The following is a 23,743-nucleotide window of genomic DNA, read 5'->3' as shown; positions in this document are numbered from 1 at the left end:
TGAGCTGAGATTGTGCCACTGCACTCCAGCCTGGTTGACAGAGCAAGATTCTATCTCAAAAAAAAAAAAAAAAAAAAAAAGAAGGAAAGAAAGAAAGAAGAGAATATAGGCCAGGTATGTGCAGGATGCGCAGAAGCAAACACATAACCAGAAGCACAGACCATTTAGTGGGTGATATATAAAAATTCACATCTCCCAACTGCTTCAATGCGCACAGGTGCCAGCAATTTACAATGTACCTGGTGAACACCGTTTCAGTTTGAGCCTCCACAGTCTACACACCTTATTATCAAAGGAATTTATTTTCAGTCTCTAACTACTACACAGCACAGTTTCATAATAAAAATCTAAAATTACACTGAATAGATTCCCTTAAGTAAGGCAAAAGTGAGATATCACTTTCACTATAATTATAAGGGAAAGGGCTAAGAATATACATATGAATAATCAGTTCCTCCGCCTTCAAGTGATAAAAGAAAATTAACGTTTCCCAAATGTTCATTAAAACATCTAGTGAGGACTGGGTGTGATGGTTCACACTTGTAATCCCAGCACTTTTGGGAAGCCGAGGTGGGTGGATTGCTTGAGCTCAGTTTGAGACCAGCCTGGGCAACATGGCAAAACCTCAACTCTACTAAAAATACAAAAATTAGCCAGGCATGGTGGTGCATGTCTGTAGTCCCAGCTACTTGGGAGGCTGAGGCACAAGAACTGCTTGTACCCAAGAGGCAAAGGCTGCAGTGACCCAAGATCATACCATTGTACTCCAGCCTGGGTGACAGAGTGAGACCCTGTTTCAAAAAAAAAAAAAAAAAAGAAATAAAAGAAAACATCTAGTGAGAATGGAAGGTAGACTTAAATCTTTGGGGAGATGGGGGTTGAGAGCTGGTTAGGAAAGGTAAATGTATAATTAAAATACATATACAAATTTATATTACCTAAATATTTTACTACATCTCTACTACTTATTAAGTGGCCCAGATCAAGTTTAAATCACCCCTTTGTGACTCCTATTCTGAGCTCTAAGATGGAAATAACTGAGATTACATATGTAAAGTGCTTAGTATACCAAAATGCTCAAAAAATGTTGAGTTCTCCTGCACTCCTCACTTTACCATCACTAAACTTACATGTCTTTTTCCATTATTCTGAAACAAGCATGATAACCATTTGTCTTGATTGATAATGTTCTAACAGGGCCCTATAGATTTTTTACAAGTACCGAGAGCTCCAGTAGAGATCCACAACCCCTAGCCACAATTCTGAGAAGGCTCTGAAAACAGAAAGTATATTCCTAACCTATTTGGCCACAAAATCTGGCATGACTTAAACTATGATTATAAGCAGACAAACCTGACTAGCCTATATACCATCTATTTATTCCACTAAATGTGAATACTGCTACTTTTTGCTGTAAAAATACTAATGTGTTTGGTTCAATAATGCTCCTTCAAACCCCAAGGGTAACAGAGATATTTATTAGACAATAACATTATATGCAGTGTATTTCCTTTTCAAAATCTAAAATCTCAATTCCAAAATACAGATGTGCCATTACAGCAACCCCCAAAACTTCCAATAATAGCATGTGACCTGACATTAATTAGACATTCCTTTCTCGTTCTATCACACAACACACACTGCCCCTTAAACCTGAAAGCAAGCCCTGAGGTTGGCTGTATTTCAATATGTGAGTTATGATTTCTAAAGTTACTTTCCAGAAAACCTGGACTTTGGTCTCAGATTGTCCCCTACTTATTTACGTACCTTCTTGCACATCTGCAGGACTCAATTTGCTTATGGATAAAGATCAAGTAAACAAGCTAGAAATGCACCTTCTAGAAAATTAAGATGTCAATAAAGACATCAGAGTGGTCTCAGTACAATCTGAAGTGGTTAGCTAGTAGAAATACTCTCTTAAGACATCAAAATCAGAAAGAGTGCCAAGATTTCATAGAAATAAGATAACATCTCTACCAAGTCAACATTGCCTTCCAGTGCTCTTTATAAAAAGCAATAAAGGAAAAAATGATCCACACATGCCATATACCACCCCCAGCCAAAAATAACAAAACAATTATTAAGTACTAATGTTGTAATATCAAACTTACTATGACGTTTAAATTCCTTCTGCAGTTTACTGATCTGGTTGCTTTTTATCCTGTTCCCAGACAGAGTTTTCACTTTCTTTGGTTTCAATGTAGTCTTTAGACTGGGTCCAGCCCTTGCATCTACCACCTGGAAGAAAATACTGAATATTTAATAATATTTTTTAAATGACACCAGTGTATCCCTTTGGTTCAGATCCGTGCCTATTTGAGAACCATAGTTTTATACTGAAAAGAGGATGAAGCTCCATGTGCACCTTTAATCATCACATGACATAAGGGAATAAATAATATTTATCTACTGGGGTTTTTTAAGATATTCTTTCCTGTGAAGTGGGTAATAGTGGGAGTCTGTTGGAAAAAAATTTAAATAGATTTGTATATGGGATAATCGTTACCAGATGACCCAACCAGGTTAAGAATCAAACCCAAAAATAACTCCATTTCTACAGGATAATGTTCTGCAGTTTACGAAAAGCTTTCATATACTTTTTATCTTCAGTACAAAGCAATAAATGGGGCTATTTTTGTTACTCCAATTTTAGACAGAAGGAAAACAAGACAAAGATAAATCATGCATTTTGCCTTATTTCACCAAGCAAGTAAATGGGTAAGAGGGGTGGAGAGGGGAAAAGATTGGAATCAAGGTCTTCGGGCCTATTCTTTATGCTTTTTTCTCTACACACCTTAATCTCCGAGGTGAGTTACACAACAGCAATAGCATGTTCTCCCACAGTCTAGCCCAGCCATTGATCTCGCCCCACATAGTCCTGTTTCTTAGGGATTCATTCACATTTATTAGTTGCAGATTTCTACCCCATGTAAAAAGGAAAGTTGTTATCATCTTCAAAATCATGACCTATTATAATAACATAACACTGTCATCAAAGGACAATGTAAGGCTAGCGTGAACGATAACTACACGTTATACTTCTATACACCAGCTCATCCAGTTCTCACAATAGCTCGGTAAGAGAGCTATTATCTTTGCACTTCATGAATAACTATAACCTGCCCAAAGTCCACAACTAGTAAGTGGTAAAGGCAAAATTCAAATTCAAGTCTGATTCTAACATCTATGTGTTCATTAGTACCAACCTGAGTTCAAAGGATCATGTTATCCAAAGAGATTTAAGAAAAAGGATTCATGTCTAATTAACTCTGGGAATTACTGGGTTAAGCCTAAAAATAGGTGAATGCTTACTGTGAATCTCCAAAAGGGGGATATTGGATACAGCCTTAAGGAAATGCCACACCAGGCTATTCTATTCTAAAGATGCCAAACTGTTAGGCAATTATATCTGAGCAGCAGCTAGTGTTTTTCTTTATTCTTTCCAGACTTTTCTACCCTAGGGATATATTACTTCCTAAATTAGGAGGAAATTAATGTTACTTTAAATATAACAGAGGTATAATTGAGAAAAAAGATGGACTAACATGATTCCAGTTTTTTTTTGATCCTGCTGGCAACTTCTTCCATCTTTTCACAAGCAGGACACAGGCATTGCAGATGTCTCCTGAACGAGTCTCATGCAATCTGATAAGAAAATAATCAAACCTTTATCAGTCTCCCTTACCTTAAAGAATTCATGCAAGCACATTTCTTTTGGGGAAAAAACTATCTATGTATGGTTTATAGATACAATTTAATCATCCTGGATGATCCCATTCCATTGTTTCTATAGAATATTTCAGAAATAAAATTATCTTCTAGATTCAACAAACCAATTCTATGTACTGCAATTTGGTTATTTTGAAATAAGAAATGCTTTTAAAATTAAATATGCCAGGCTGGGTGCGGTGGCTCACGCCTGCAATCCCAGCACTTGAGAGTCTGAGATGGGTGGATCACTTGAGGTCAGGAGTTTGAGACCAGCCTGGCCAACATGATGAAATCCCATGTCTCTACTGAAAATACAAAAATTAGCCTGGCATGGTGGCGCACACCTGTAGTCCCAGCTACTCGAGAGGCTTAAGCAGGAGAATCGCGTGAACCCAGGAAGCAGAGGTTGCAGTGAGCCAAGATCACACTACTGCACTCCAGCCTGGGCAACAAGAGCAAGACTCCATCTCAAAAAAAAAAATTAAATAATTAAATAGGCTGGTGTGGTGGCTCACACCTGTAATCCCAGCACATCAGAAGACCAAGGTGGGAAGATCACTTGAGTGCAGGAGTTCGAGACCAGCCTGGGCAACACAAGGAGACCCCATCTCTACTTTAAAATTTTTAAAAAATTTAGTTAAAAAAAATGTTTTTAAAATTAAAGAGTAAAACTCAAGACCTAAAAGAGATTCTGATTATCATGGTTTTAAACAATGCTGTTTAATTAATCTTTCTTGAAATGTGTAGATATATTTCTTTTTTGGTGGGGGCATGGGGGTGAACAGGATCTCACTCTTGCCACCCAGGCTGGAGTACAGTGGTGGGATTATGGCTCACTGCAGCCTCAACTTCCCAGGTTCAAGTGATCCTCCCACCTCAGCCTCCCTAGTAGCTGGGACCACAGGCACATGCCACCACGCCTGGCTAATTTTTCTATTTTTTGTAGACACAGGGTTTCACCATGTTGCCCAGGCTGGTCTCCAACCCCTGGGCTCGACTGATCTGTCCGCCTTGGCCTCCCAAAGTGCTGAGATTACAGGTGCGAGCCACCACACCCGGCCTGTGTAGATATTTCATAAGTATCAAAATGCTAACCTTTGGCAAGTAAAATAATGTGACATAATATTCCAGTTTCGCAGCAAACAAAACCAGAGAGGCATTGGTAGTTTTCAAAAATGAAAATGGCCAGATGAGGTGGCTTATGCCTGTAATCCCAGCACTTTAGGAGACTGAGGCAGCCGGGAGATCGAGACCAGCCTGGGCAACATGGCAAAATCCTGTATCTACAAAAAAATAGAAAAATTAGCAGGGCATGGTAGTGCATGCCTGTAGCCCCAGCTACTCAGGAGAGAGAGGTGGGAGGATCACCTGAGGCCAGTGAGGTCAAGGCTGCAGTGAGCCATGATAGTGACACTGCAGTTCTGCCTGGGTGACAGAGTGAGACTGTGTCTCAAACAAACCAACAAACAAACAAACGATTATATTGCTGGGTAAGGTGGTGCACACCTGTAGTCCCAGCTACTCGAGAGGCTCAGACAGGAGGATCACTTGAGCCCAAAATTTCAAGGCTGTGGTGCACAATGATCACACCTGTGAATAGCTACTGCACTCCAGCCTAGGCAACATAGGAAGACATTGTCTCTTTAAAAAAGAAAAGAAAAAAAGAATGATTTCTCATGTTAGAAATTACTTTCACCACTTTTTCTTATCGAAACATTTATTGATCATTTATTGTTAATCCTGGACTTTGTAACTATTCTGAAGGTGTCAAAAAGGTCTGTGCCAACCATGCCTTTTTAAATTTTATTTTTATTTTAGTATCTTCATTTCCTCAACCTCCCAGGCTCAAGTGATCCTCTCACTTCAGCCTCCAACGTCGCTAGGACTACAGGCATGTACCACCATGTCTGGTGAGTTTTTTGTTTGTATTTTTGTAGAGATGGGTTTCCCCATGTTGCCCAGGCTGGTCTCAAGCTCCTGGGCTCAAGTGACCCACCTGCCTCAGCCTCCCAAAGTGCTGGGATTACTTGCATGAGCCACTGCACCCAGTCAAGGGTAATTTTTTTTTTTTTTTTTTTTTTTGAGACGGAGTCTTACTCTGTCGCCAGGCTGGAGTGCAGTGGCGTGATCTCGGCTCACTACAACCTCCGCCTCCTGGGTTCAAGTGATTCTCCTGCCTCAGCCTCTGGAGTAACTGGGACTACAAGTGTGCGCCACCACGCCCAGCTTATTTTTGTATTTTTAGTAGAGATGGGGTTTCACCATGTTGGCCAGGATGGTCTCGATCTCTTGACCTCGTGATCCGCCCGCCTCCGCCTCCCAAAGTGCTCTCAGATTACTGGTGTAAGCCGCTGTACCCAGTCAAGGGTAATTTTTTTAAAAGCCTTTTTAAAAATTAACCACAAAAGAAGTCAACAACAAAAGGGTTTGTCCAGCTACAACTATAAGGGGGTTCACAATTAATATGGTAGCTCCTCATAATCTAGAAAAAAGTAGACTGTCAGCATTGTTTGATTCATTTAAAAAGCAGGAGACTTAAACAGCCTAAATTAGAATAAGTGATTTTTATCATTAGCACATTGTTCCAATCACCTTGCTTACAAATATTTCTGTATGCTGGGTATTTTTTCACTCTAAGAATAGTACAAACATTAGGTGATCTTACCCAAAACAGCTCTGGAAGTCCTTTTCATAGCGTTTACTGTCAGTGAATCGAGAACTGGAGGACTTAGCTCTGCAAATACAGCAGCCCTCTATACTTCGGTACATCTTTGGCTTGTGAAAACCAAACATCTTTTCTTCTGGGCAATAGTCTGTAAAGCCAAGGGAATTGACATATCTTTGTTGAGGACTGTAACAAGGAACTATTAAAGAGCTCCCTCAGCTCCACCCCACCCCCCAAGCAACTTGGTGTTATATGACCAAGACAGGCAGGCAGCTCAGGGGAAGACCTCCTGGATCTACCTCCGTTCTTGGTACTATCAAGGCAAGTGTCTAAAACACAAAGAAAAGCCTAGTTATTTAAGGAGAACTCTACTACCTCCTAACTCGCCTAGCAAACATGCACTCTAAAAATGAGGAAGAGAAGCATTTTTTTAAGTCAGGTTTTTAAGTAAGAAATGCCACAAACAATCCTGTAAAATAATGAAGCTGTACACAATTAAGGATGTATCCTTAAACTTAAGACACACCTTTTTATTTCGCACATTTGCATTATCGTGATTCCCCTCTGGGGAAGTTTTGAGCATTTACCATGAATACTATTTGATACTAAGCACACAACTAGCTCACTATGCATCAGCCCGTACTACTTTGCCTAATGGGAATTCAGAGGGGATTTCTTCTGTGATAAATGGGAAGTTCTACGCAGTCAAGTTTGCCCCTGAATTGAAACTGCTGAAAGGAAGATGTAAAATTCACAAAAATCCAAGGTTAGAATTCAATAATAATAATTCCATATTATCATTAAGACAAAAAAAGAACGAGCTCATGTTGTCTGACCGCTGATCTGCCCCTTAGTTGTTAGAGGTTTGTGGACCTCTTCTACGAGGCTTTGTGCCTGACAGTAGTAACAGTGGGAGGCAAATGTCTCAGAGATGTAGAGTGAAATAAATTGCAGTCCTCCTGTTAAAAAAAAAAAAAAAAAAAAATCTCAACGTCAAGGAAGTAATGAAGAAAACAGCTCTGGGGCTGGATGCAAATATGTAGCTGGCAGTAAATCTGTACCTTAGGAAAAGTAATTTGGAATATCCAAATCAAGGGCCAGCTCACCAGAACATCTGGACTAAAAGAGGTGATGAAAAGGCAATGAATATAGAAACTAAACTCCAACGGACAAGTCCAAAGGATGTGTGTATGTATGAGAGTCTAACTATAAATTATCACAAAATTATCACATAAATCTTTCACCCAGGCTGGAGTGCGGTGGCGCGATCTCGGCTCACTGCAAGCTCCGCCTCCCAGGTTCAAGTGATTCTCCTGCCTCAGCCTCCCCAGTAGCTAGGACTACAGGTGCCCGCCACCACGCCCAGCTCACTTTTTGTATTTTTAGTAGAGACAGGGTTTCACCGTGTTAGCCAGGATGGACTCAATCTCCTGACCTTGTGATCCGCCCGTCTCGGCCTCCCAAAGTGCTGGGATTACAGGTGTGAGCCACCGTGACCGGCCAAGAAAATTATTAATACCACTTTCGTGTCCATAGTTTTAGGAGTTATTACCACAGAACACTATCTTTTTAAAGTTTTTAGAAATAAACTTAGATGAGTAAACCTAAAGCTTCAGTACAGTCATGTGTTGCTTAACAACGGGGACACATTCTGAGAAATCCATCATTGGGCATCCTTGTGCAGACATCAGTGTCCTCACACAAACCAAGATAGCAATAGCCTACAACACCCCTAGGCTATATGGGATAGCCTACTATTCCTAGGCAACAAACTTATACAGCATGTGACTGTACTGAATGCCGTGGGCAACTATAACACAATGGTAAGAATCTGTGCATCTAAATATAGAAAAGGTACAAAAAAATATGGTATTATAATCTTTTGGGACCACCATCATATATGCAGTCTGTGGTTGACCGAAACGTCCTTGTGTGACATATGGCTGTATTTGTCTTTAGATTATCTCGTCTGATCCCATTCCCTTCCAATTCTGGTTAGTATAATATAGCAAGTATTAATGAAAATGATTCAGAAGTAACCAAATAGCCAGGCTTTTTATGTGTATTTTTTTGGTATTGAAGGGTTTTGAAATATAGACAGAGGTTTTATAACTTTTAAAAGAAAAATTTTTTTAAACTTTTATTAGCAAATAGCTAAAAACTGAAGCTTCCCTTTCAAACAGGCTATTGTTAATAAACTGTTCCTCTGCGATGTTTTTGTTGGTGAGAGAGGCAGGCAAAAGAGTGGGATGAGGGCAAGGCAGAAGGCCTTGATGCATTTCAATAATTAAGTCTAAACAGTTACCTCTAAGAATTGTTTAAAAAAAACATTTTTAGTTGATAATAATTTTAGTTAAATGCTTGGGAATTTGATGTCTTTGAGAGGAAGAAAAATGAGGAAGTACCCTCTACACAGTCATAAGAAAAGATCTAGAGAAGCCTGCTCGGATGAGGCAGATTTTTTTTTTCCTCAATCCAACAACAAACCCATATAATAACTGAAAAGAAAATCCTGAAGAAAATGGTCGCACGTTGCTTTGGAAAAAACAATGTCAAATGACAGAAGATTGCAGAAACAAGAAAGCAGAGTAGCAGTTACTGCTTTAATCTGTATATTCCTGTTTTAAGGCAAAATGTGATGCGGGCCTCGTCCTCACACCACGCTGTGCTCTTCTCCAAACTTGCCCAACAGCTTGCATTACCATCAATAAGGTCAGAACAGTTCCTCTAATACCCTCCAACTTCATCCATAACTCTTGGAAACTTCAGCCTCCCTTCTCAGCACGGACAAAAGAAGCAGAGCAAAAACGGCCAGTTCGTTCCATTAATACACAGACCAAATCCTATTACGACAGATAGACTCCTATCTCTACCCTCACAATCTCTTTCCCTTCCCCCAAATAAACAAGTCCTCAAAGCTATCAGCATTCAGCTCATCTCTAGGATGTGAACTACCTTCACTGAGGTTGGATTTGACCAAGACGCCATGGTTTGTGCCAGTTACCACACTGGCAAGCTGTTAAGGATGTTAGGGTTATAGGTGAATACTGAGGCTTTCTTTTTAATCAGCAGCCATTGTGAATTAAGTGTTCCTCTTCAATGATTTTTTTCTGCTGGTGGGGACCTCCACAAAACTTACCCACCACCCCCTAGCAAGACATTCCAGGCATAAGCTGAGGAATATTCTTCTTAGACATAGGCGAGAATAGGCTGATGTCTTAGGATTCATAATCCATTTTTATATAGTTCCATGACCTTACTTTTATCCTGACAAAATTATTCTGCCTGAACATCTGAGAGGGATCTAAATCCTAGGGCTTACCCTCTCCTAGGCAATGCTCAATGAGAAATGCAATGAGGTGGCAGACACCTGTCCTTATGCAACACACAAGAAGCATGTGAACCTTTTAATGGATGACAACTTAATAAACCTATTAAGCCTTTTCTGAGCTTATCCTCACACTTAAGAGGCACCTGGGAATCTGCAGCAAATACACAGGGGTTTCATTTTGGGCTTTGTTTACAGCAACCAAGTTAAGCAGTTGTTGGTGTTTAACCATTTCGAGGTTTGGGGAGCCCTGAGATTAACTGAAAGTATTTTCAAAAATCTACAAACCCATGAAATGTTTAAAAAAACAACAACAAAAACACTAGTTAATCTCTAGAGCAAAACCAAGGTCACAAAACGGTCTCTGAAACCAAGTTACTTTATATATTTAACAAAGTAGTGGGTAGGCGTGGCATAACTTGATTTTAAACTGGAGATTTGTTTTTTCAAGCAACCTGGTGGTTCTTTAGAATACTGCTTTCCTAGTACCACATTTGTGCAATATTAAATGATTCCTCCACTACAATCTATCTTATTTGTTCAAATGACACCATCAGCTATGAAACTATGTGAATTTTGCCTCTATTCTCATAGGCATCATATCACCCGGCACTATGTTTTAAAGGAAGAAAGGTAATACTATCTGCTTTCTAATTGATTAATAGTTACAGCTGAGAACAGACCCCATACAATCTCACCTGTAAGCGTGTGTTTGGGGAAAGGAGGAAAATTAAGCTGTGAGATAAAGCCAAAAATCAAGAAAAACTTAAAATACTGATTATGAATTGTCATTTGTCTTCTAAAATTAAATAGTGGTATGGTTGCAAAACTCTGAGTATACTAAAAGCCACTGAATTGTACACATTACAAGAGTGAATCCTATGGTATATAAATGAGTGAATTTTATGGTACGTGAATGATCTCAGTAAGCCTGTTTTTGAGATATTTAAAAATAAAAATAACTGAGTTAGGAATTCACTTGTCTTTACCATCTTTGTAAACTCATCACCTAGGATGCCAGTCTCATAGTAGGTGTGTCACCCCAAATTGAGAGACCAAGATGGGAATCTCAATCAAACAAGGTTTATCAGGCCGAGCTTGAGGATGTGCGCCCAGGAGGCACAAGTTCCAATAGGTTATAACCTGTGTTTCAAAGCAGATTGCGTGAGGCACGGTATTCATACATTTTTTTACACAGGGGGATGCCTGCAGTACAGTGAAGCAGCAATTACATTCTTGTCGATGTGACTGGTATTCAGTGATGTTACACATAAGGTAAAGTAAGTATGTGGCTGAGCGGGTAGGAGAGAAGGCTTAATAATTGTGTAGGCATCTCAGGGTCTGGCGGATGATTGATTCCATCCTGCCTTTGTTCTGTATCTGATACACAAGTTTACAACCAGTACCCGTGAGTAAAATATTTAACAAACTCCAGTTACAAATGCACAAAGGGTCAGCCTCAGTTAACAGGCCATGGTTTTATTACCCATATGTCCAACTGCAGCCATCTTGGCTCACCTCTCTCTTTTCTTCTGACACCATCATCATCATCTATCTGTCTATCTACAGTATGTTTTCTTAAGGTCCTTGAAATAGAAAAAAAAATCATTTCAAGATGTTTTTCAAGATTTGAGGGGTTACAGTTAAAACATGCCTATTTATGGGAGGTTCTAACACTGATCTAACTGACATAGCTGCCTTTGCACGTACACATTCTTCAGCCAGAATAAATATTTAGAAGAGGCTGTGTCAACCCATTTTTCCTTGTATTTCCACATTTTCCCCCTTTTGATCAAAATTTCTCTTTAGAGAACACAAATGATCATACTTTATGTCCTTTTGTCCCTCTGCATTGGGAAGGCTCATTCCCAGGAAATCATGTCCCACGTTGGAGGGAAAGAGGTGAGATGAGGTTGATGTAGGCCTGAGGCGGACACTCCAGAGCTATGTAGTAGAATCTGCTGCTACGCTTACAGGATAATTCTATCTATACTGTGCTACCATAATGGGGGGGGGGAGGGTGTTAATTTTTTTTTTTATCAAGATAGGGTTTCACTGCATTGCCCAGGCTGGTGTCAAACTCCTAGCCTCAAGCAGTCTTCCCACCTTGGCCTCCCAAGTGCTAGGATCGAGTGTGAGCCACTGCACCTGGCCTATAATTCTGGTTTTTAGCAATAGACTTAGGTAAGTTGGTTATAAATACCGTGAGTAATTTAAGTGATAGTAAGAGAAGTAGGATAGAGACTACTATATCAAGGTTTAAGATACTTTTGTCATTTATAAGTGTGATGATTGGGCATTCACATGTGTGAAATGTGCCTCCCTCAAACCTTGTTATGACATCGGCACTTTACCCATGAAAAAGAGGTTGAATTGCAGACTGGAAGAAATAGAAAGCCAATTAAATAGATCATTGAGAAGATCGGTAGTTTGTGCCTCTTGTAACCATTTAGCTTGCTTGGAAATTCTTTCTATGCAAGTCTCTACTTCACCTGAGGTGTTGATGTAAGTGCAGCAGGCAGTGTGAGCTACTGCACAGACTCCTTGTCCCAGCTACTCGGGAGGCTGAGGTAGGAGAATCACCTGAGCCCAGGGAGGTCAAGGCTGTAGTGAGCTGTGATCACACCACCACACTCCAGCCTAGGTGACAGAGCAAGACCCTCCCTCAAAAAAAAAAAAAAAAGCACCTTTCAATTTGCCAGCTATTTACACTATGTGCCCATCCTTGAATTGGTGGGTGTGGCCCACTGCCACATACCAAAATGTATCTCTTAACCATTCACGGGTAAGTTGTTTCAAACCTGAGTGAGCCATGGATTGGTTTTACTGCAGGCCTTACAAAAGCCTGCATAAGCACGATATGTAACAAATGAGACGTGCTGGTACAATTTGCTTTGCTTTTTCTCCTTTGGACATTCAGTTACTAGTTATGACAATAACGGTGGGAGGCCAGGAATGTGCAGGGACAGCGGCCTGGAAAAGATGAGGAATTAAGTTTGTGCTCTAGATAAGTTACAGAATTTGTCCCTGATTGGCTTATGATAGATAGGCCTGGGGGTGGTGGGGAGGGGTGAGACTTAGGGGATATTACTAAGCACAGAATGAAAATATGGCTTGGCTTTAGAAGCTGAATTTGAATTTGGAAAGTGACATTTGGAGGGAACTGATATAAGTATATGGTAACATTTGGATGTCAGAAAAATCAATCTCTGGCGCAACAAGTAGCATGTAATGATCCTGAATGGCCCTTGGAAGCTGGTGACAAATCCAGCAATCTGAGAGACTGCCTCCATCTGCCACACTTTAGGAGAGTTTAGCTAATGAACTATTTTTCCATCCCCAGCAGAGACCCTGAAAAGTCGAGTGTATATATATATATATATACGTATATATATATATATATATATATATATACGTATATATATATATATGTGGCCATCATGTGTATAGAAACATTAACCAGGTTATATATCCTATAATCTGAGTCAAAGCAGACAAGGCCAGTCCCCAAAGCAAATATAATACTCTAAGAATGTTTAGACAGGAGATCATACAGGCCTGGTCTGAAGTCTTGGGTCAATTAGCTGTCCACTCTGATGCTGTCAACTTCTCGTCCTGGTTTCAGGGTTGAAGCTGTTTGGTGAATCAGAGACAGGGATCTCTGGTGGGAGTCATGGTCCACTCAGGAAGTTGTGCCTTTTTAAGGTGAGAGATATGGATCCGTGAGTCTACAACCTTTAACTCGGCTGTGCATGGATTAGTCAACGGTACCTGGTAGGGGCCCCTCCAGCAAGGCTGGAGGGAGTCCTTTACGAGATGTCTTTTCCAACAGACAAAATTTCCAGGTTGGAGGTCATGACCAGAATCTTCATCTCCCAGGAGCGCACTGTGGGATGTGTCTTGCACTAAGGTCTGGCTTTTCATGAGCTGGTGAACGAGTCCCTTACAACAGTGCAAGATGTCCCCATTCAGTAAATTTGGATCAGTCATCTTGATTCCCATGTGCCTGGGTCTTCCAGTTACAATTTCATGAGAAGAGAGCTGATAAAGGGATGGATCAAAGGTTGAGCAATACCAAGGGGAGTGCCTTCGGCCAGCAAAGCCTCCATAAATTTAGCCAGTTGTGTTTTTATTATTCCATTGGTCCATTCTACCAATCTGGGGACTTAGCCAATTGTGTTATTATTCCATTGCTCCATTCTACCAATCCAGAGGAACTAAGGGTGGTAGGCACAATCAAAATACTGAAATATAGGCCAATTTTTTTTTTTTTTTTTTTTTTTTTTTGAGACCAAGTCTCGCTCTGTCACCTAGACTGGAGTGCGGTGGCATGATTTTGGCTTACTGCAACCTCCGCCTGCCAGGTTTAAGCAATTCTCCTGCCTCAGCCTCCCGAGTGGCTGAGACTACAGGCATGCGCCATGATGCCCGGCTAATTTTTGTATTGTTAGTGGAGACGGGATTTTACCATTTTGGCCAGGCTGGTCTTAAACTCCTGACCTCAGGTGATCTGCCCGCCTCGGCCTCCCAAAGTGCTGGGATTACAGGCATAAGCCACTGTGCCCGGCCCCAAATTTTACAATGACCTGGGCACTAAAATAAGTTCCCCTATTGCTGTGAAGTTCAAAAGGGGACTCCCCATAATGGGGTAATCCCTTCTAATAAGATTTTACCCACTACCATTGCCCATCAGCAGGATGGGCAATTGCATTACCCAATGCAAAAACATGCATATCATTACCAATACATGTTTATATGCTTAAGATGGTGGCAGCTGGATAAAATCAAGCTGCCACATCTCAAAAGGTCTAGGTAGAAAAAGAAAATGACGCTGAGCCCCATAAAGGGGTTTTCCAGGATTGTGTTTTGGGTAGATGGTACACTGTGAATCAATCTTCTGTGCCATGATGACAGTCTCCAATAATATTGTTTATAATAAGATATCATTTTATCTGAATTCCAATGGGTCAAGCTGTAAATGTGTTCCATGAGGGGCATCTGATACCCCACTAGGATAATGGGTTTATCATTAGGTCCATACCATAGTTCAGTTTGGGGGAAAAGTACCCCCTCCTTTCGTTTCCAGGTAGATCTTTCTTCGGTGAAAGCTAAGTCTTGGGTTCCCTTTAGTGTAGACTTAACTGTTTAAGTCTCACAGTCATTCCAAGGATCGGACTGGTGTCTCAAATGCAGCTCTCTTAGCTACTGCATCAGCAAATTGATTACCTTGACTCTGTGTTGTTTAATTCAGAGCAGCCTGGAACCTTTATAATTGCCAAAAGCGATCTCCAAGACTAGTCCATTTTTTATGGGTTGCCCAGAGAAGGTTAAACACCCTCTCTCTTTCCATAGCATTCCAAAGTCATGAGCACCACCAGATGCATAGGCGCATAATTTTTGCTACTTTTATTCTTTGCTAGTTGACAAGTTTGAGTCAGGGCAATCAGTTCAGCCAGTTGGGCTGACCTAGCCTGAAGAAGACCAGCTTCAATGACCATGGCACATCCTGCTTTAACCTTACCACCTTCTCCCCTCAAGTAAGATACATCTGTAAACCATTCTGTCTCAGCATTATCTAGTAGTGATTCTTGTAGGTCTGTCCTTGGGGTAAAAAGTTGGGTGTGTCATCAGGATGAAGTCATGAGAGGTCTTATCAGAAGACTGGCCAGGCCTGGTACAGTGGCTCATGCCTATAATCCTAGCACTTTGTGGTCTGCTAAATTCATATTTCAGTATTTGGGAAAAGTAAGTGGGGCACTGTATATCCCTGTGACATCACAGTCCAAGTATACCGTCATTCTCTCCAGGTAAAGGCAAACAAATACTAACTACGTGAATGTATAGGGATGCTTAAAAATGCACTACAGAGATCCACAAGTGCCACTCAAGGTGGGCAGACCGCTTGAGCCCAGGAGTTTGAGACCAGCCTGGGCAACATGGTAAACCCTGTCTCTACAAAAAATACAAAAATTAGCCAGGTGCAGTGGTACAAGCCTGTAGTCCCAGCTACTCTGGAGGCTGAGGCAGGCAGATTAACTGCGCCCAGGAGGTCAAGGCAGCAGTGAACTGTGATCACGCCACTGCAGTCCAGCCTGGGTAACAGAGCAAGACCCTGTCTAAAAAAAGAGAGAGAGAGAGAGAGAGTGGCCAGGTTAGGATTATTGCAATAAGAGATGGTAACATTAGAGGATATTAAAATTAAGACCGAATAGGAAGTTAATCTACTGAAAGATAAGTGTTGAGTTATGATGGGAATTCAGAAGTAGCTCAATTGAATGTGGAATGAAGGCGGTAAGGGAGAAGACCCCATGACTATCTCTCCAACAGTTTTATATAGAAGGGCTGTAGCTCATATTGCCCTCATACAAGGGGGCCATCCTCGAGTCATTGGATCTAACTGCTGACTATAATAGCCTATAGGTCTTTGCTGGTCACCAAGTTTGAGTCAACATACCAAATGTGTTCCCTCCATCTTCATGAACAGAAAGAAAGTTCATAGTTTGGGTGTCTTATTGCTGGGGCATTTATTAACCTTTTCTTTGAAAAAAAAAAAAAAAACGGACTCTTGCTCTGTCACTTAGGTTGGAATGCAGTCGGCTCACTGCAACCTCTGCCTCCCAAGTTCAAGCGATTCTCCTGCCTCAGCCTCCCACTTAACTGGGACTACAGGCGTTTTGCCACCACATCTGGCTCATTTTTGTATTTTCAGTAAAGACACAGTTTCACCATGTTGCCTGAGCTGGTCTTGAACGTCTGGCCACAAGCAACTGCCCGCCTCAGCCTCTCAAAGTGCTGGGATTACAGGCATGAACCACCGTGCCTGGCCTACTAATCTTTCTTTAATTTGTTGCACAGCTGGTTGTCCCTCACGAGTCCACATGATGGGATCAGGCTGGTAATTCTTTAAACAGGTACAAAAGGGTTGAGTCACACGATAAAAATTTAGTATCCAGCTTCTACAATAGCAAGCCAACTCCAAGAACCCTCTAAGCTATTTTTTAGTAGGAAGCATCAAAAAAGCTAAGATTCCTTTGATTCTATCAGGATTGATGCTCAATCTTTTGGCTGACATGACATGTCCCACGTTTGACTTGAGAAAGACAAAATTAAAGTTTACCCTTAGACACCTTGTACCCTGTAATGGCCAATTGTTGAAGTAAGTACAAGTTTTCTTCTTTAGAAGAAGAAAGTGTGTCAGAGCAGAGGAGGTATGCACACACTGGATGAGGATCCCCTGAGAGAAGTCCAAGTCTGCTAAATTCATATTTCAGTATTTGGGAAAAGTAAGTGGGGCACTGTGACATCACAGTCCAAGTATATCGTCATTCTCTCCAGGAAAAGGCAAACAAATACTGACTACCTAGATGTATAGGGATGCTTTAAAAAGGCACTACAGAGATCCGCAACTGAAAAATATTGTCAGGGACAGGCACAGTGGCTCACACCTATAACCCCAGCACTTTGGGAGGCTGAGGCGGGTGGATCACTTGAGGTCAGGAGTTCGAGACCAGCCTGGCCAATATCATGAAACCCCGTCTCTACTAAAAATACAAAAATAAGCCAGGTGTGGTGGTACACATCTGTAATCCTAGCTACTTGGCAGGCTGAGGCAGGAGAATCACTTGATCCCGGGAGGTGGAGGCTGCAGTGAGCTGAGACTGTGCCACTGTACTCCAGCCTAGGTGACTGAGTGAGATTCCGTCTCAAAAAAAAAAAAAAAAAAAAAAAGAACACTATCGTCCTTGATATTTGGTATGGCAGACAGGAGTATGAAGGTTAAGAAGCACTGGATATCTAGGTATTATAATACTGTCTACAGTCCTTAAGTTTTGTACAAATCTCCATCCCCTTCCCATTTGGTTCCTTGATAAGGAAAATGGGGGTGTTGCAGGGACTGATGCAGGGAACAATAAAACCTCTCTCAAGATAATCTCATGATTGGGGCAACTCCATCTACAGCTTCTTGCCATAGTGGCTATTATTTTACGTTAAGCAAGGGATTCTTAGTGTTAATCTCAACCTTTATTGGAGTAGCTGAGAGTATCTTTTCTATGTCTATGTTAGACTGGGACCGCAGCTGGTAAGAAATAGTTTCAAGTAAAAACTCAGCTTCTGGCATTAGTAGAAAAGTTGAAGTTTAAAAAAAGCCTTATGGTTTCCTTCCCTTTATTACATTTCATTTTGTTTTCTCATTTTCCCAATCACATGAAGGTATCTTTACACCACTAACATCAACTTGTGATTTTTTTTTTTTTTTTTTTTTTTTTTGAGATGGAGTCTCACTCTGTCGCCCAGGCTGGAGTGCAATAGTATGATCTCGGCTCACCGCAACCTCCGCCACCAAGGTTCAAGCAATTCTCCTGCCTAAACCTCCAGAGTAGCTGGGATTACAGGCATGCACCACCACACTCGGCTAACTTTATATTTTTTTAATAGAGATAGAGTTTTTCCATGTTGGTCAGGCTGGTCTCAAACTCCCGACCTCAGGTGATCCACCTGCCTCAACCTCCCAAAGTACTGGGATTACAAGCGTGAGCCACGGTGCCCGGCCAACTTGTGATATATTATGAGGGCATTTTTTGGTTTGCTTTCCCCAATCCCATGGTTTCAGTTCCAGAAACATTTCCCACTTTGAGGAAAAAGAGATGAGCATTATGGATGTCGTGGAAATTTCAATCCAGAAGGTTAAACAGGCACTTCTGGGCATATCAGGAAAACACGGGATTGGCTGAGGGTATCACATTCATAGCCCTTGGGAGGAAGCCAAACCCAATGAACCACTAAAGCAAAGATGTGAACTTAAAGCAAGAGATAGGTTTATTAGGTATACCCACCATGTTAACTTTTTCATTCCTCTGAGAAATAGGGTTTTCAAGTAAGGTGGAATTTATAACTCATACAGCAGCTCCTGTGCCTATTATTGTGTTAATTTCTCCCAAAGAGTGAGTTAAAGCAGCATATTGGGAGAAATGAAAACCCCCTATTTCCTCAGAGGAGTCCTGGTTTTCCAGTTTATCATCCTGTTGTTTCCATTTCAATGTCCTGCAATTCCTTTTAGAATGCCCTAGTTTCTTGTAGTAGAGACAGACGAGGGGAGAAGAGTTCTTAGGACCAGGAGTTCCTGGCCTGGGAGTTTTAAGAGGTTAACTGTTACCACTGTTAAGTGTACAGCCTTTTGATTTTCCTTTTTTATCACTGTGCAGGACAACTGGTCAGCTAGTTGACCAGTCATTAGTTCTGGCCATCACGTAGTCAGTCACGTGACATTTGACAAGAGTGGGTAGTGCATCATCCAAATTGTTTGGGAAACTTTAATAATGTGTCATTTTTATTGTTTTCAAAGTTGTCCACTGACATCTGCAATATGTTTTCATGTTTTATCAAAGTGGGTAAAAAAAATCTACAACAGGCCCATCTGGATTCTGGCAGCATTGCTGGATTTTAATCCAATCTACGATCTATTTTTTTTTTTTTTTTTTTTTCTGAGAGAGTCTCACTCTGTCACCCAGGCTGGAGTGCAGTGGTACAATCTCAGCTCATTGCAACCTCCGCCTCCGAGGTTCAAGCAATTCTCCTGCCTCAGCCTCCTGAGTAACTAGGATTACAGGTGTGTGCCACCACGACTGGCTCATTTTTGTATTTTTAGTAGAGATAGGGTTTCACCAGTTGGCCAGGCTGGCCTCAAACTCCTGAACTCGTGATCCACCCGCCTTGGCCTCCCAAAGTGTCCAGCTGTAATCTATGATCTTTTGAAAAAAACCAAGGGAATGGCATTTAACAGAGAAGCTGCTCATACCCACACGTCTTTGAGCCATCTTCTGAAAGTTGGGGAGTTGGCTGTGGCAGAGGTCATGATCCAACCACACTGTGCTTTTTCTAGCTATTCCTTCGCTTAAGCAGCTGAAACCAGCATGTAGACAAACCGAAAAATGTCGGAATGACCTGGGTCATCGATTTTAATTGAGTTCAAATTCTTTGGTAAAGCAAATCCGATCCTCATAAGGGTCCGGAAATTCCTTAACTATGGCCCATAATTTGGCCGACTAGGGTTGATAGAGAATCAGGACTCCAGGCAGGCTGGGTACACACGCTGCTGGTACTGGAAGTGAACCACTGGGACTGAGCATGAGCAAGCCAGTGAGTGGGTCCCACAGCCCCCTGGACCCTGGACGCCAGGGCATGGCGGCTGCCAAGGTGGCTTTAACTGAGAGAGCAGATCCAACGGAGCTTATAACAATATTTTTGAAGTATGCCAGCATTGAGAAAAATGGTGAATTTTTCACATCTCCCAATGACTTCATCACTCCATACTTGAACATTTTTGGAGAAAGCCAGCCTAACCCAAAGACTGTGGAACTTTTAAGTGGGGTGGTGGGTCAGACCAAAGATGGGAGGAATGTTGTCCCAGCATTGATGATGCTAAGTTTGATCACTTGATGAAGTTGGCATCCACCAGATATTTCCATTGTAATGACTAGTATCTTTTCAAGAATGTGTGGCCTTTTGATTGGTCCTGGGTGCCCCTGATACTTTGCTTATGGTAGCCTTTCAGCTACCATAAACAAAGTTTGACAAAGCTGGCAAAGGAGAAGTAACTTTTGATCAGAAAGAGGATGGTACCAGCAGTCTACAGGTCTCATCCCAGTCACTGTTCCCTGGTCCCAATGGTAACAACTAACATTTATCACCATCAGTTGGTTTTGCCTGTTTTTAAACTTAATTGGAACTATACAGAATGTACTCTTTCAGTCTGGCTTCTTTTGTTCAACATTTGTGAGATTAATCCATGCTGTATTTTTTATTTTTCTTCACTGTATAGAATTCCATTGTGTGACAGCATATCCATTCTAGGGTTGATAGACATTTTGGGACATTTTCAGTTATGGCTACTACAAGTAATGTGTCTTCAACATTGTTTTATGTATTTTTTGGGGGGGTGTGTGTGTGTGTGTGTGTGTGTGTGTGTGTGTGTGAGTATTTCTAGGAATAGAACTGCTGGGTCATAGAAAATGTGTAAATTTACCTTCAGCAGATCTTGCTAAACTGTTTCCTAAAATGATGGTACCAGTTAACACTCATACCATCATTGTATGATGGCTCCATTTATTTCAGATATTTGCCAACACTTGGTATCAGTCATTTGTTATTTCAGTGATATCTCAGTGTGGTTTTGATAAGCATTTCCCTGATTCCAAATGGGTCCTAGAACTTACTGGCCATTTAGGTATCCTCTTCAGTCATGTGCTTATTTTCTGGATACAAGACCTTTGGTGGTTATATGTTTCATAGGTGTCTTTACTCTGTTCACTGTTAACTCATTTAACTGAGTCTTGAGGAACTTAAGTTCCTAATTTTAATGTAGTACAAATTATCAGCATTTTCTTTTGTACCTAGCTCTTTTCGCATCCTGATTAAGAAATCTTTGCTTTCCTCCAGGTCAGGAAAATAATCTCCTTTACTATCTTCCAGAAGTTTGTTTTCCTTTCAAATTTAGATTTTAATTGTTCTAGAATTTGTGATATTTTTACATGGCATTAAAGGTAAGGGTCGAAGATTCTTCCCTGGCCCTCTTCCCCATGGATATGTAGATCACCCAGCACCATTTAATGAAAAGATCACTCTTTTCTTTTTTCTTTGAGATGCAGTTTTGCTCTTGTTGCCCAGGCTGGAGTGCAATGGCACGATCTCGGCTCACTGCACCCTCCACCTCCAGGGTTCAGGTCATTCTCCTGCCTCAGCCTCCCAAGTAGCTGGGATTACAGGCACCCGCCACCACGCCCAGCTATTTTTTTTGTATTTTTAGTAGAGACAGGGTTTCATCACATTGACCAGGCTAGTCTTGAACTCCTGACCTCAGGTGATCCACCTGCCTCGGCCTCCCAAAGGGCTGGGATTACAGGTGTGAGCCACCCCACGCAGCCAAGATCACTCTTTTCTTTATTGTACTGCAGTGGTACTGCTGTCATAAATCCAATATGGGGCTGTATCTGAATGCTCTATTCTTTTTATATAATTATATATTATCCACTAATACTATACTATCTTACTACAGCTTTATAAGTCATACCTCATAAGTCTTTCAATTTTATTCTTTAAGATTATCTTGGCTATTCTTGGCCCTATTCATTATCAAAACAATTTTAGAATAAGTTGTTGGCCGGGCGCGGTGGCTCACGCCTATAATCCCAGCACTTTGGGAGGCCGAGGCAGGCAGATCACGAGGTCAGGAGATCGAGACCATCCTGGCTAACACGGTGAAACCCCGTCTCTACTAAAAATACAAAAAATTGGCCAGGCGAGGTGGTGGGTGCCTGTAGTCCCAGCTACTCGGGAGGCTGAGGCAGGAGAATGGCGTGAACCCTGCGGGGTGGAGCCTGCAGTGAGCCGAAATCACACCACTGCACTCTAGCCTGGCCGACAGCAAGACTCCGTCTCAAAAAAAAAAAAGAATAAGTTGTTAATTTCCACAAACATCCTGCTGGGATTCTGAATGCTACTGCATTGAATATATGTAATATCTGTGTGTATAATTAAATGTTTTTTTGTTTGTTTTGTTTTTTTTGAGATGGAGTCTCGCTCTTGTTGCCCAGGCTGGAGTGCAATGGCACGATCTCAGCTCACTGCAACCTCCACCTCCTGGGTTCAAGCGATTCTCCTGCCTCAGCCTCCCAAGTAGCTGGGATTACAGGTGCCCACCACCTCACCCGGCTAATTTTTTGTATTTTTAGTAGAGGTGGGGTTTCACCATAATGACCAGGCTAGGCTGGTCTCGAACTCCTGACCTCAGGTGATCCACCCTCCTCAGCCTCCCAAAGTGCTGGGATTACAGGCGTGAGCCACCACGCCCGGCCAATTAAATGTTTTAATCCCTTAAAAAAAGAGAAAGAGAATTAGGAATCCCCCACCTATCGTAGGCTGTTCCCAGAATGAGGAAACCACAGGAAGCATTCCTGTAGAGTTCCTGTCCCTCACTTCTGAACAAGAGGTTGCTGCCAGGGTAGGTAGAAGGACAACAAGAACAGGGGCCTTTGGAGCCGTGTTTCCTGTCACAGTCTGTTTAACAAGTGTCAGACAAGGAGAAAGAGATGGCAGAAGAAGAAAAATCAGATCCACCCTGGGGAGTGAGAAAGATGAAGATAGAGTGGCAGGGCACGGTGGCTCACGCCTGTAATCCCAGCACTTTAGGAGGCGAGGCGGGCGGATCACGAGGTCACGAGATTGAGACCATCCTGGCTAACGCGGTGAAACCCCGTCTCTAATAAAAATACAAAAAAAATTAGCCGGGCGTGGTGGCGGGCGCCTGTAGTCCCAGCCACTCTAAAGGCTGAGGCAGAAGAATGGCGTGAACCCGGGAGGCGGAGCTTGCAGTGAGCCGAGATCGCACCACTGCAATCCGGCCTGGACAACAAAGCGAGACTCCGTCTCAAAAAAAAGAAAAAAAAAAAAAAAAAGAAAGATGAAGATAGAGTGAAGGTGTAGGTGGTGAAGGAGACACCAAAGAGAGGTACTTCTGAAGATTTTTTTTTTAATAGGAGAGTATATTTGAGAGCTATCTGCTAACACCTCTAAGTTGTTTATCAGCATTCTGTAAGGAAGAAAGATCATCCTATCCACTTTTGCTACTTTCAAGATACCACTGGAAGTAGCTTCCCCATTCTGGTTGCTTAATTTTTGCACTAGCACCTTCCATCCTGGTCTGCATTTAGGCCATTGTGATGTGGAGTCATTCTTAAGTCATCCTGGTCCATTTGTTTAAGCAATTACACAATGAGGCACCCCAAGTACTGTATATTAACCCAGCTGGGGTTTCTAAAGGTGGAATCAGATGTTCTGCAGTTGCAGGGGATGTAGTCGATTTAGAGGCTTTGTTCTCCATAATTTTTAATACCTTCTCATTAGATTGACTAAGTCAGGAGGCGTGTTCTGAATCCGAACGTGCTGCTTGCAAACACAAAGCTTGAGGATGCACACCCAGGAAGCACGAGTTCCAGTAGCTTATTACCTGTGCTCTGAAGTAGACTGCATGAGGCACGGTCTTT

The 23,743-nt window shown here is 41.7% G+C and overlaps 1 protein-coding gene and 1 pseudogene across 8 annotated transcripts in view; one reads left to right on the top strand and one right to left on the bottom strand.

Annotated features, from left to right (window-relative positions):
- SINHCAF (SIN3-HDAC complex associated factor) overlaps positions 1–23,743 on the bottom strand; it is a 46,074-nt gene that overhangs the window by 11,009 nt on the left and 11,322 nt on the right. For 5 of the 8 annotated variants that reach the window (XM_055280092.2, XM_063639219.1, XM_063639218.1 and 2 more), the window contains 3 exons: positions 6,377–6,524; positions 3,546–3,645; positions 2,112–2,238 (listed from right to left, as the gene is read on the bottom strand). In XM_055280092.2, the coding sequence (XP_055136067.1) occupies positions 2,112–2,238; positions 3,546–3,645; positions 6,377–6,504 (355 nt within the window). In that variant the 5' untranslated portion in view covers positions 6,505–6,524. Of the gene's footprint in view, positions 1–2,111; positions 2,239–3,545; positions 3,646–6,376; positions 6,525–7,212; positions 7,336–11,222; positions 11,286–13,258; positions 13,401–23,743 lie in introns of those variants that run through there. The other 3 variants (XM_063639215.1, XM_055280090.2, XM_063639217.1) reach the window with 3 other exon arrangements.
- Positions 11,969–12,066, top strand: LOC129483804 (uncharacterized; annotated as a pseudogene).

This window comes from Symphalangus syndactylus, chromosome 5 (assembly GCF_028878055.3).
Source record: "Symphalangus syndactylus isolate Jambi chromosome 5, NHGRI_mSymSyn1-v2.1_pri, whole genome shotgun sequence".
Classification (NCBI taxonomy): Eukaryota; Metazoa; Chordata; class Mammalia; order Primates; family Hylobatidae; genus Symphalangus; species Symphalangus syndactylus.
Note: the sequence above shows the minus strand (reverse complement) of the source record. Positions and strands in the feature narration are given on the sequence as shown.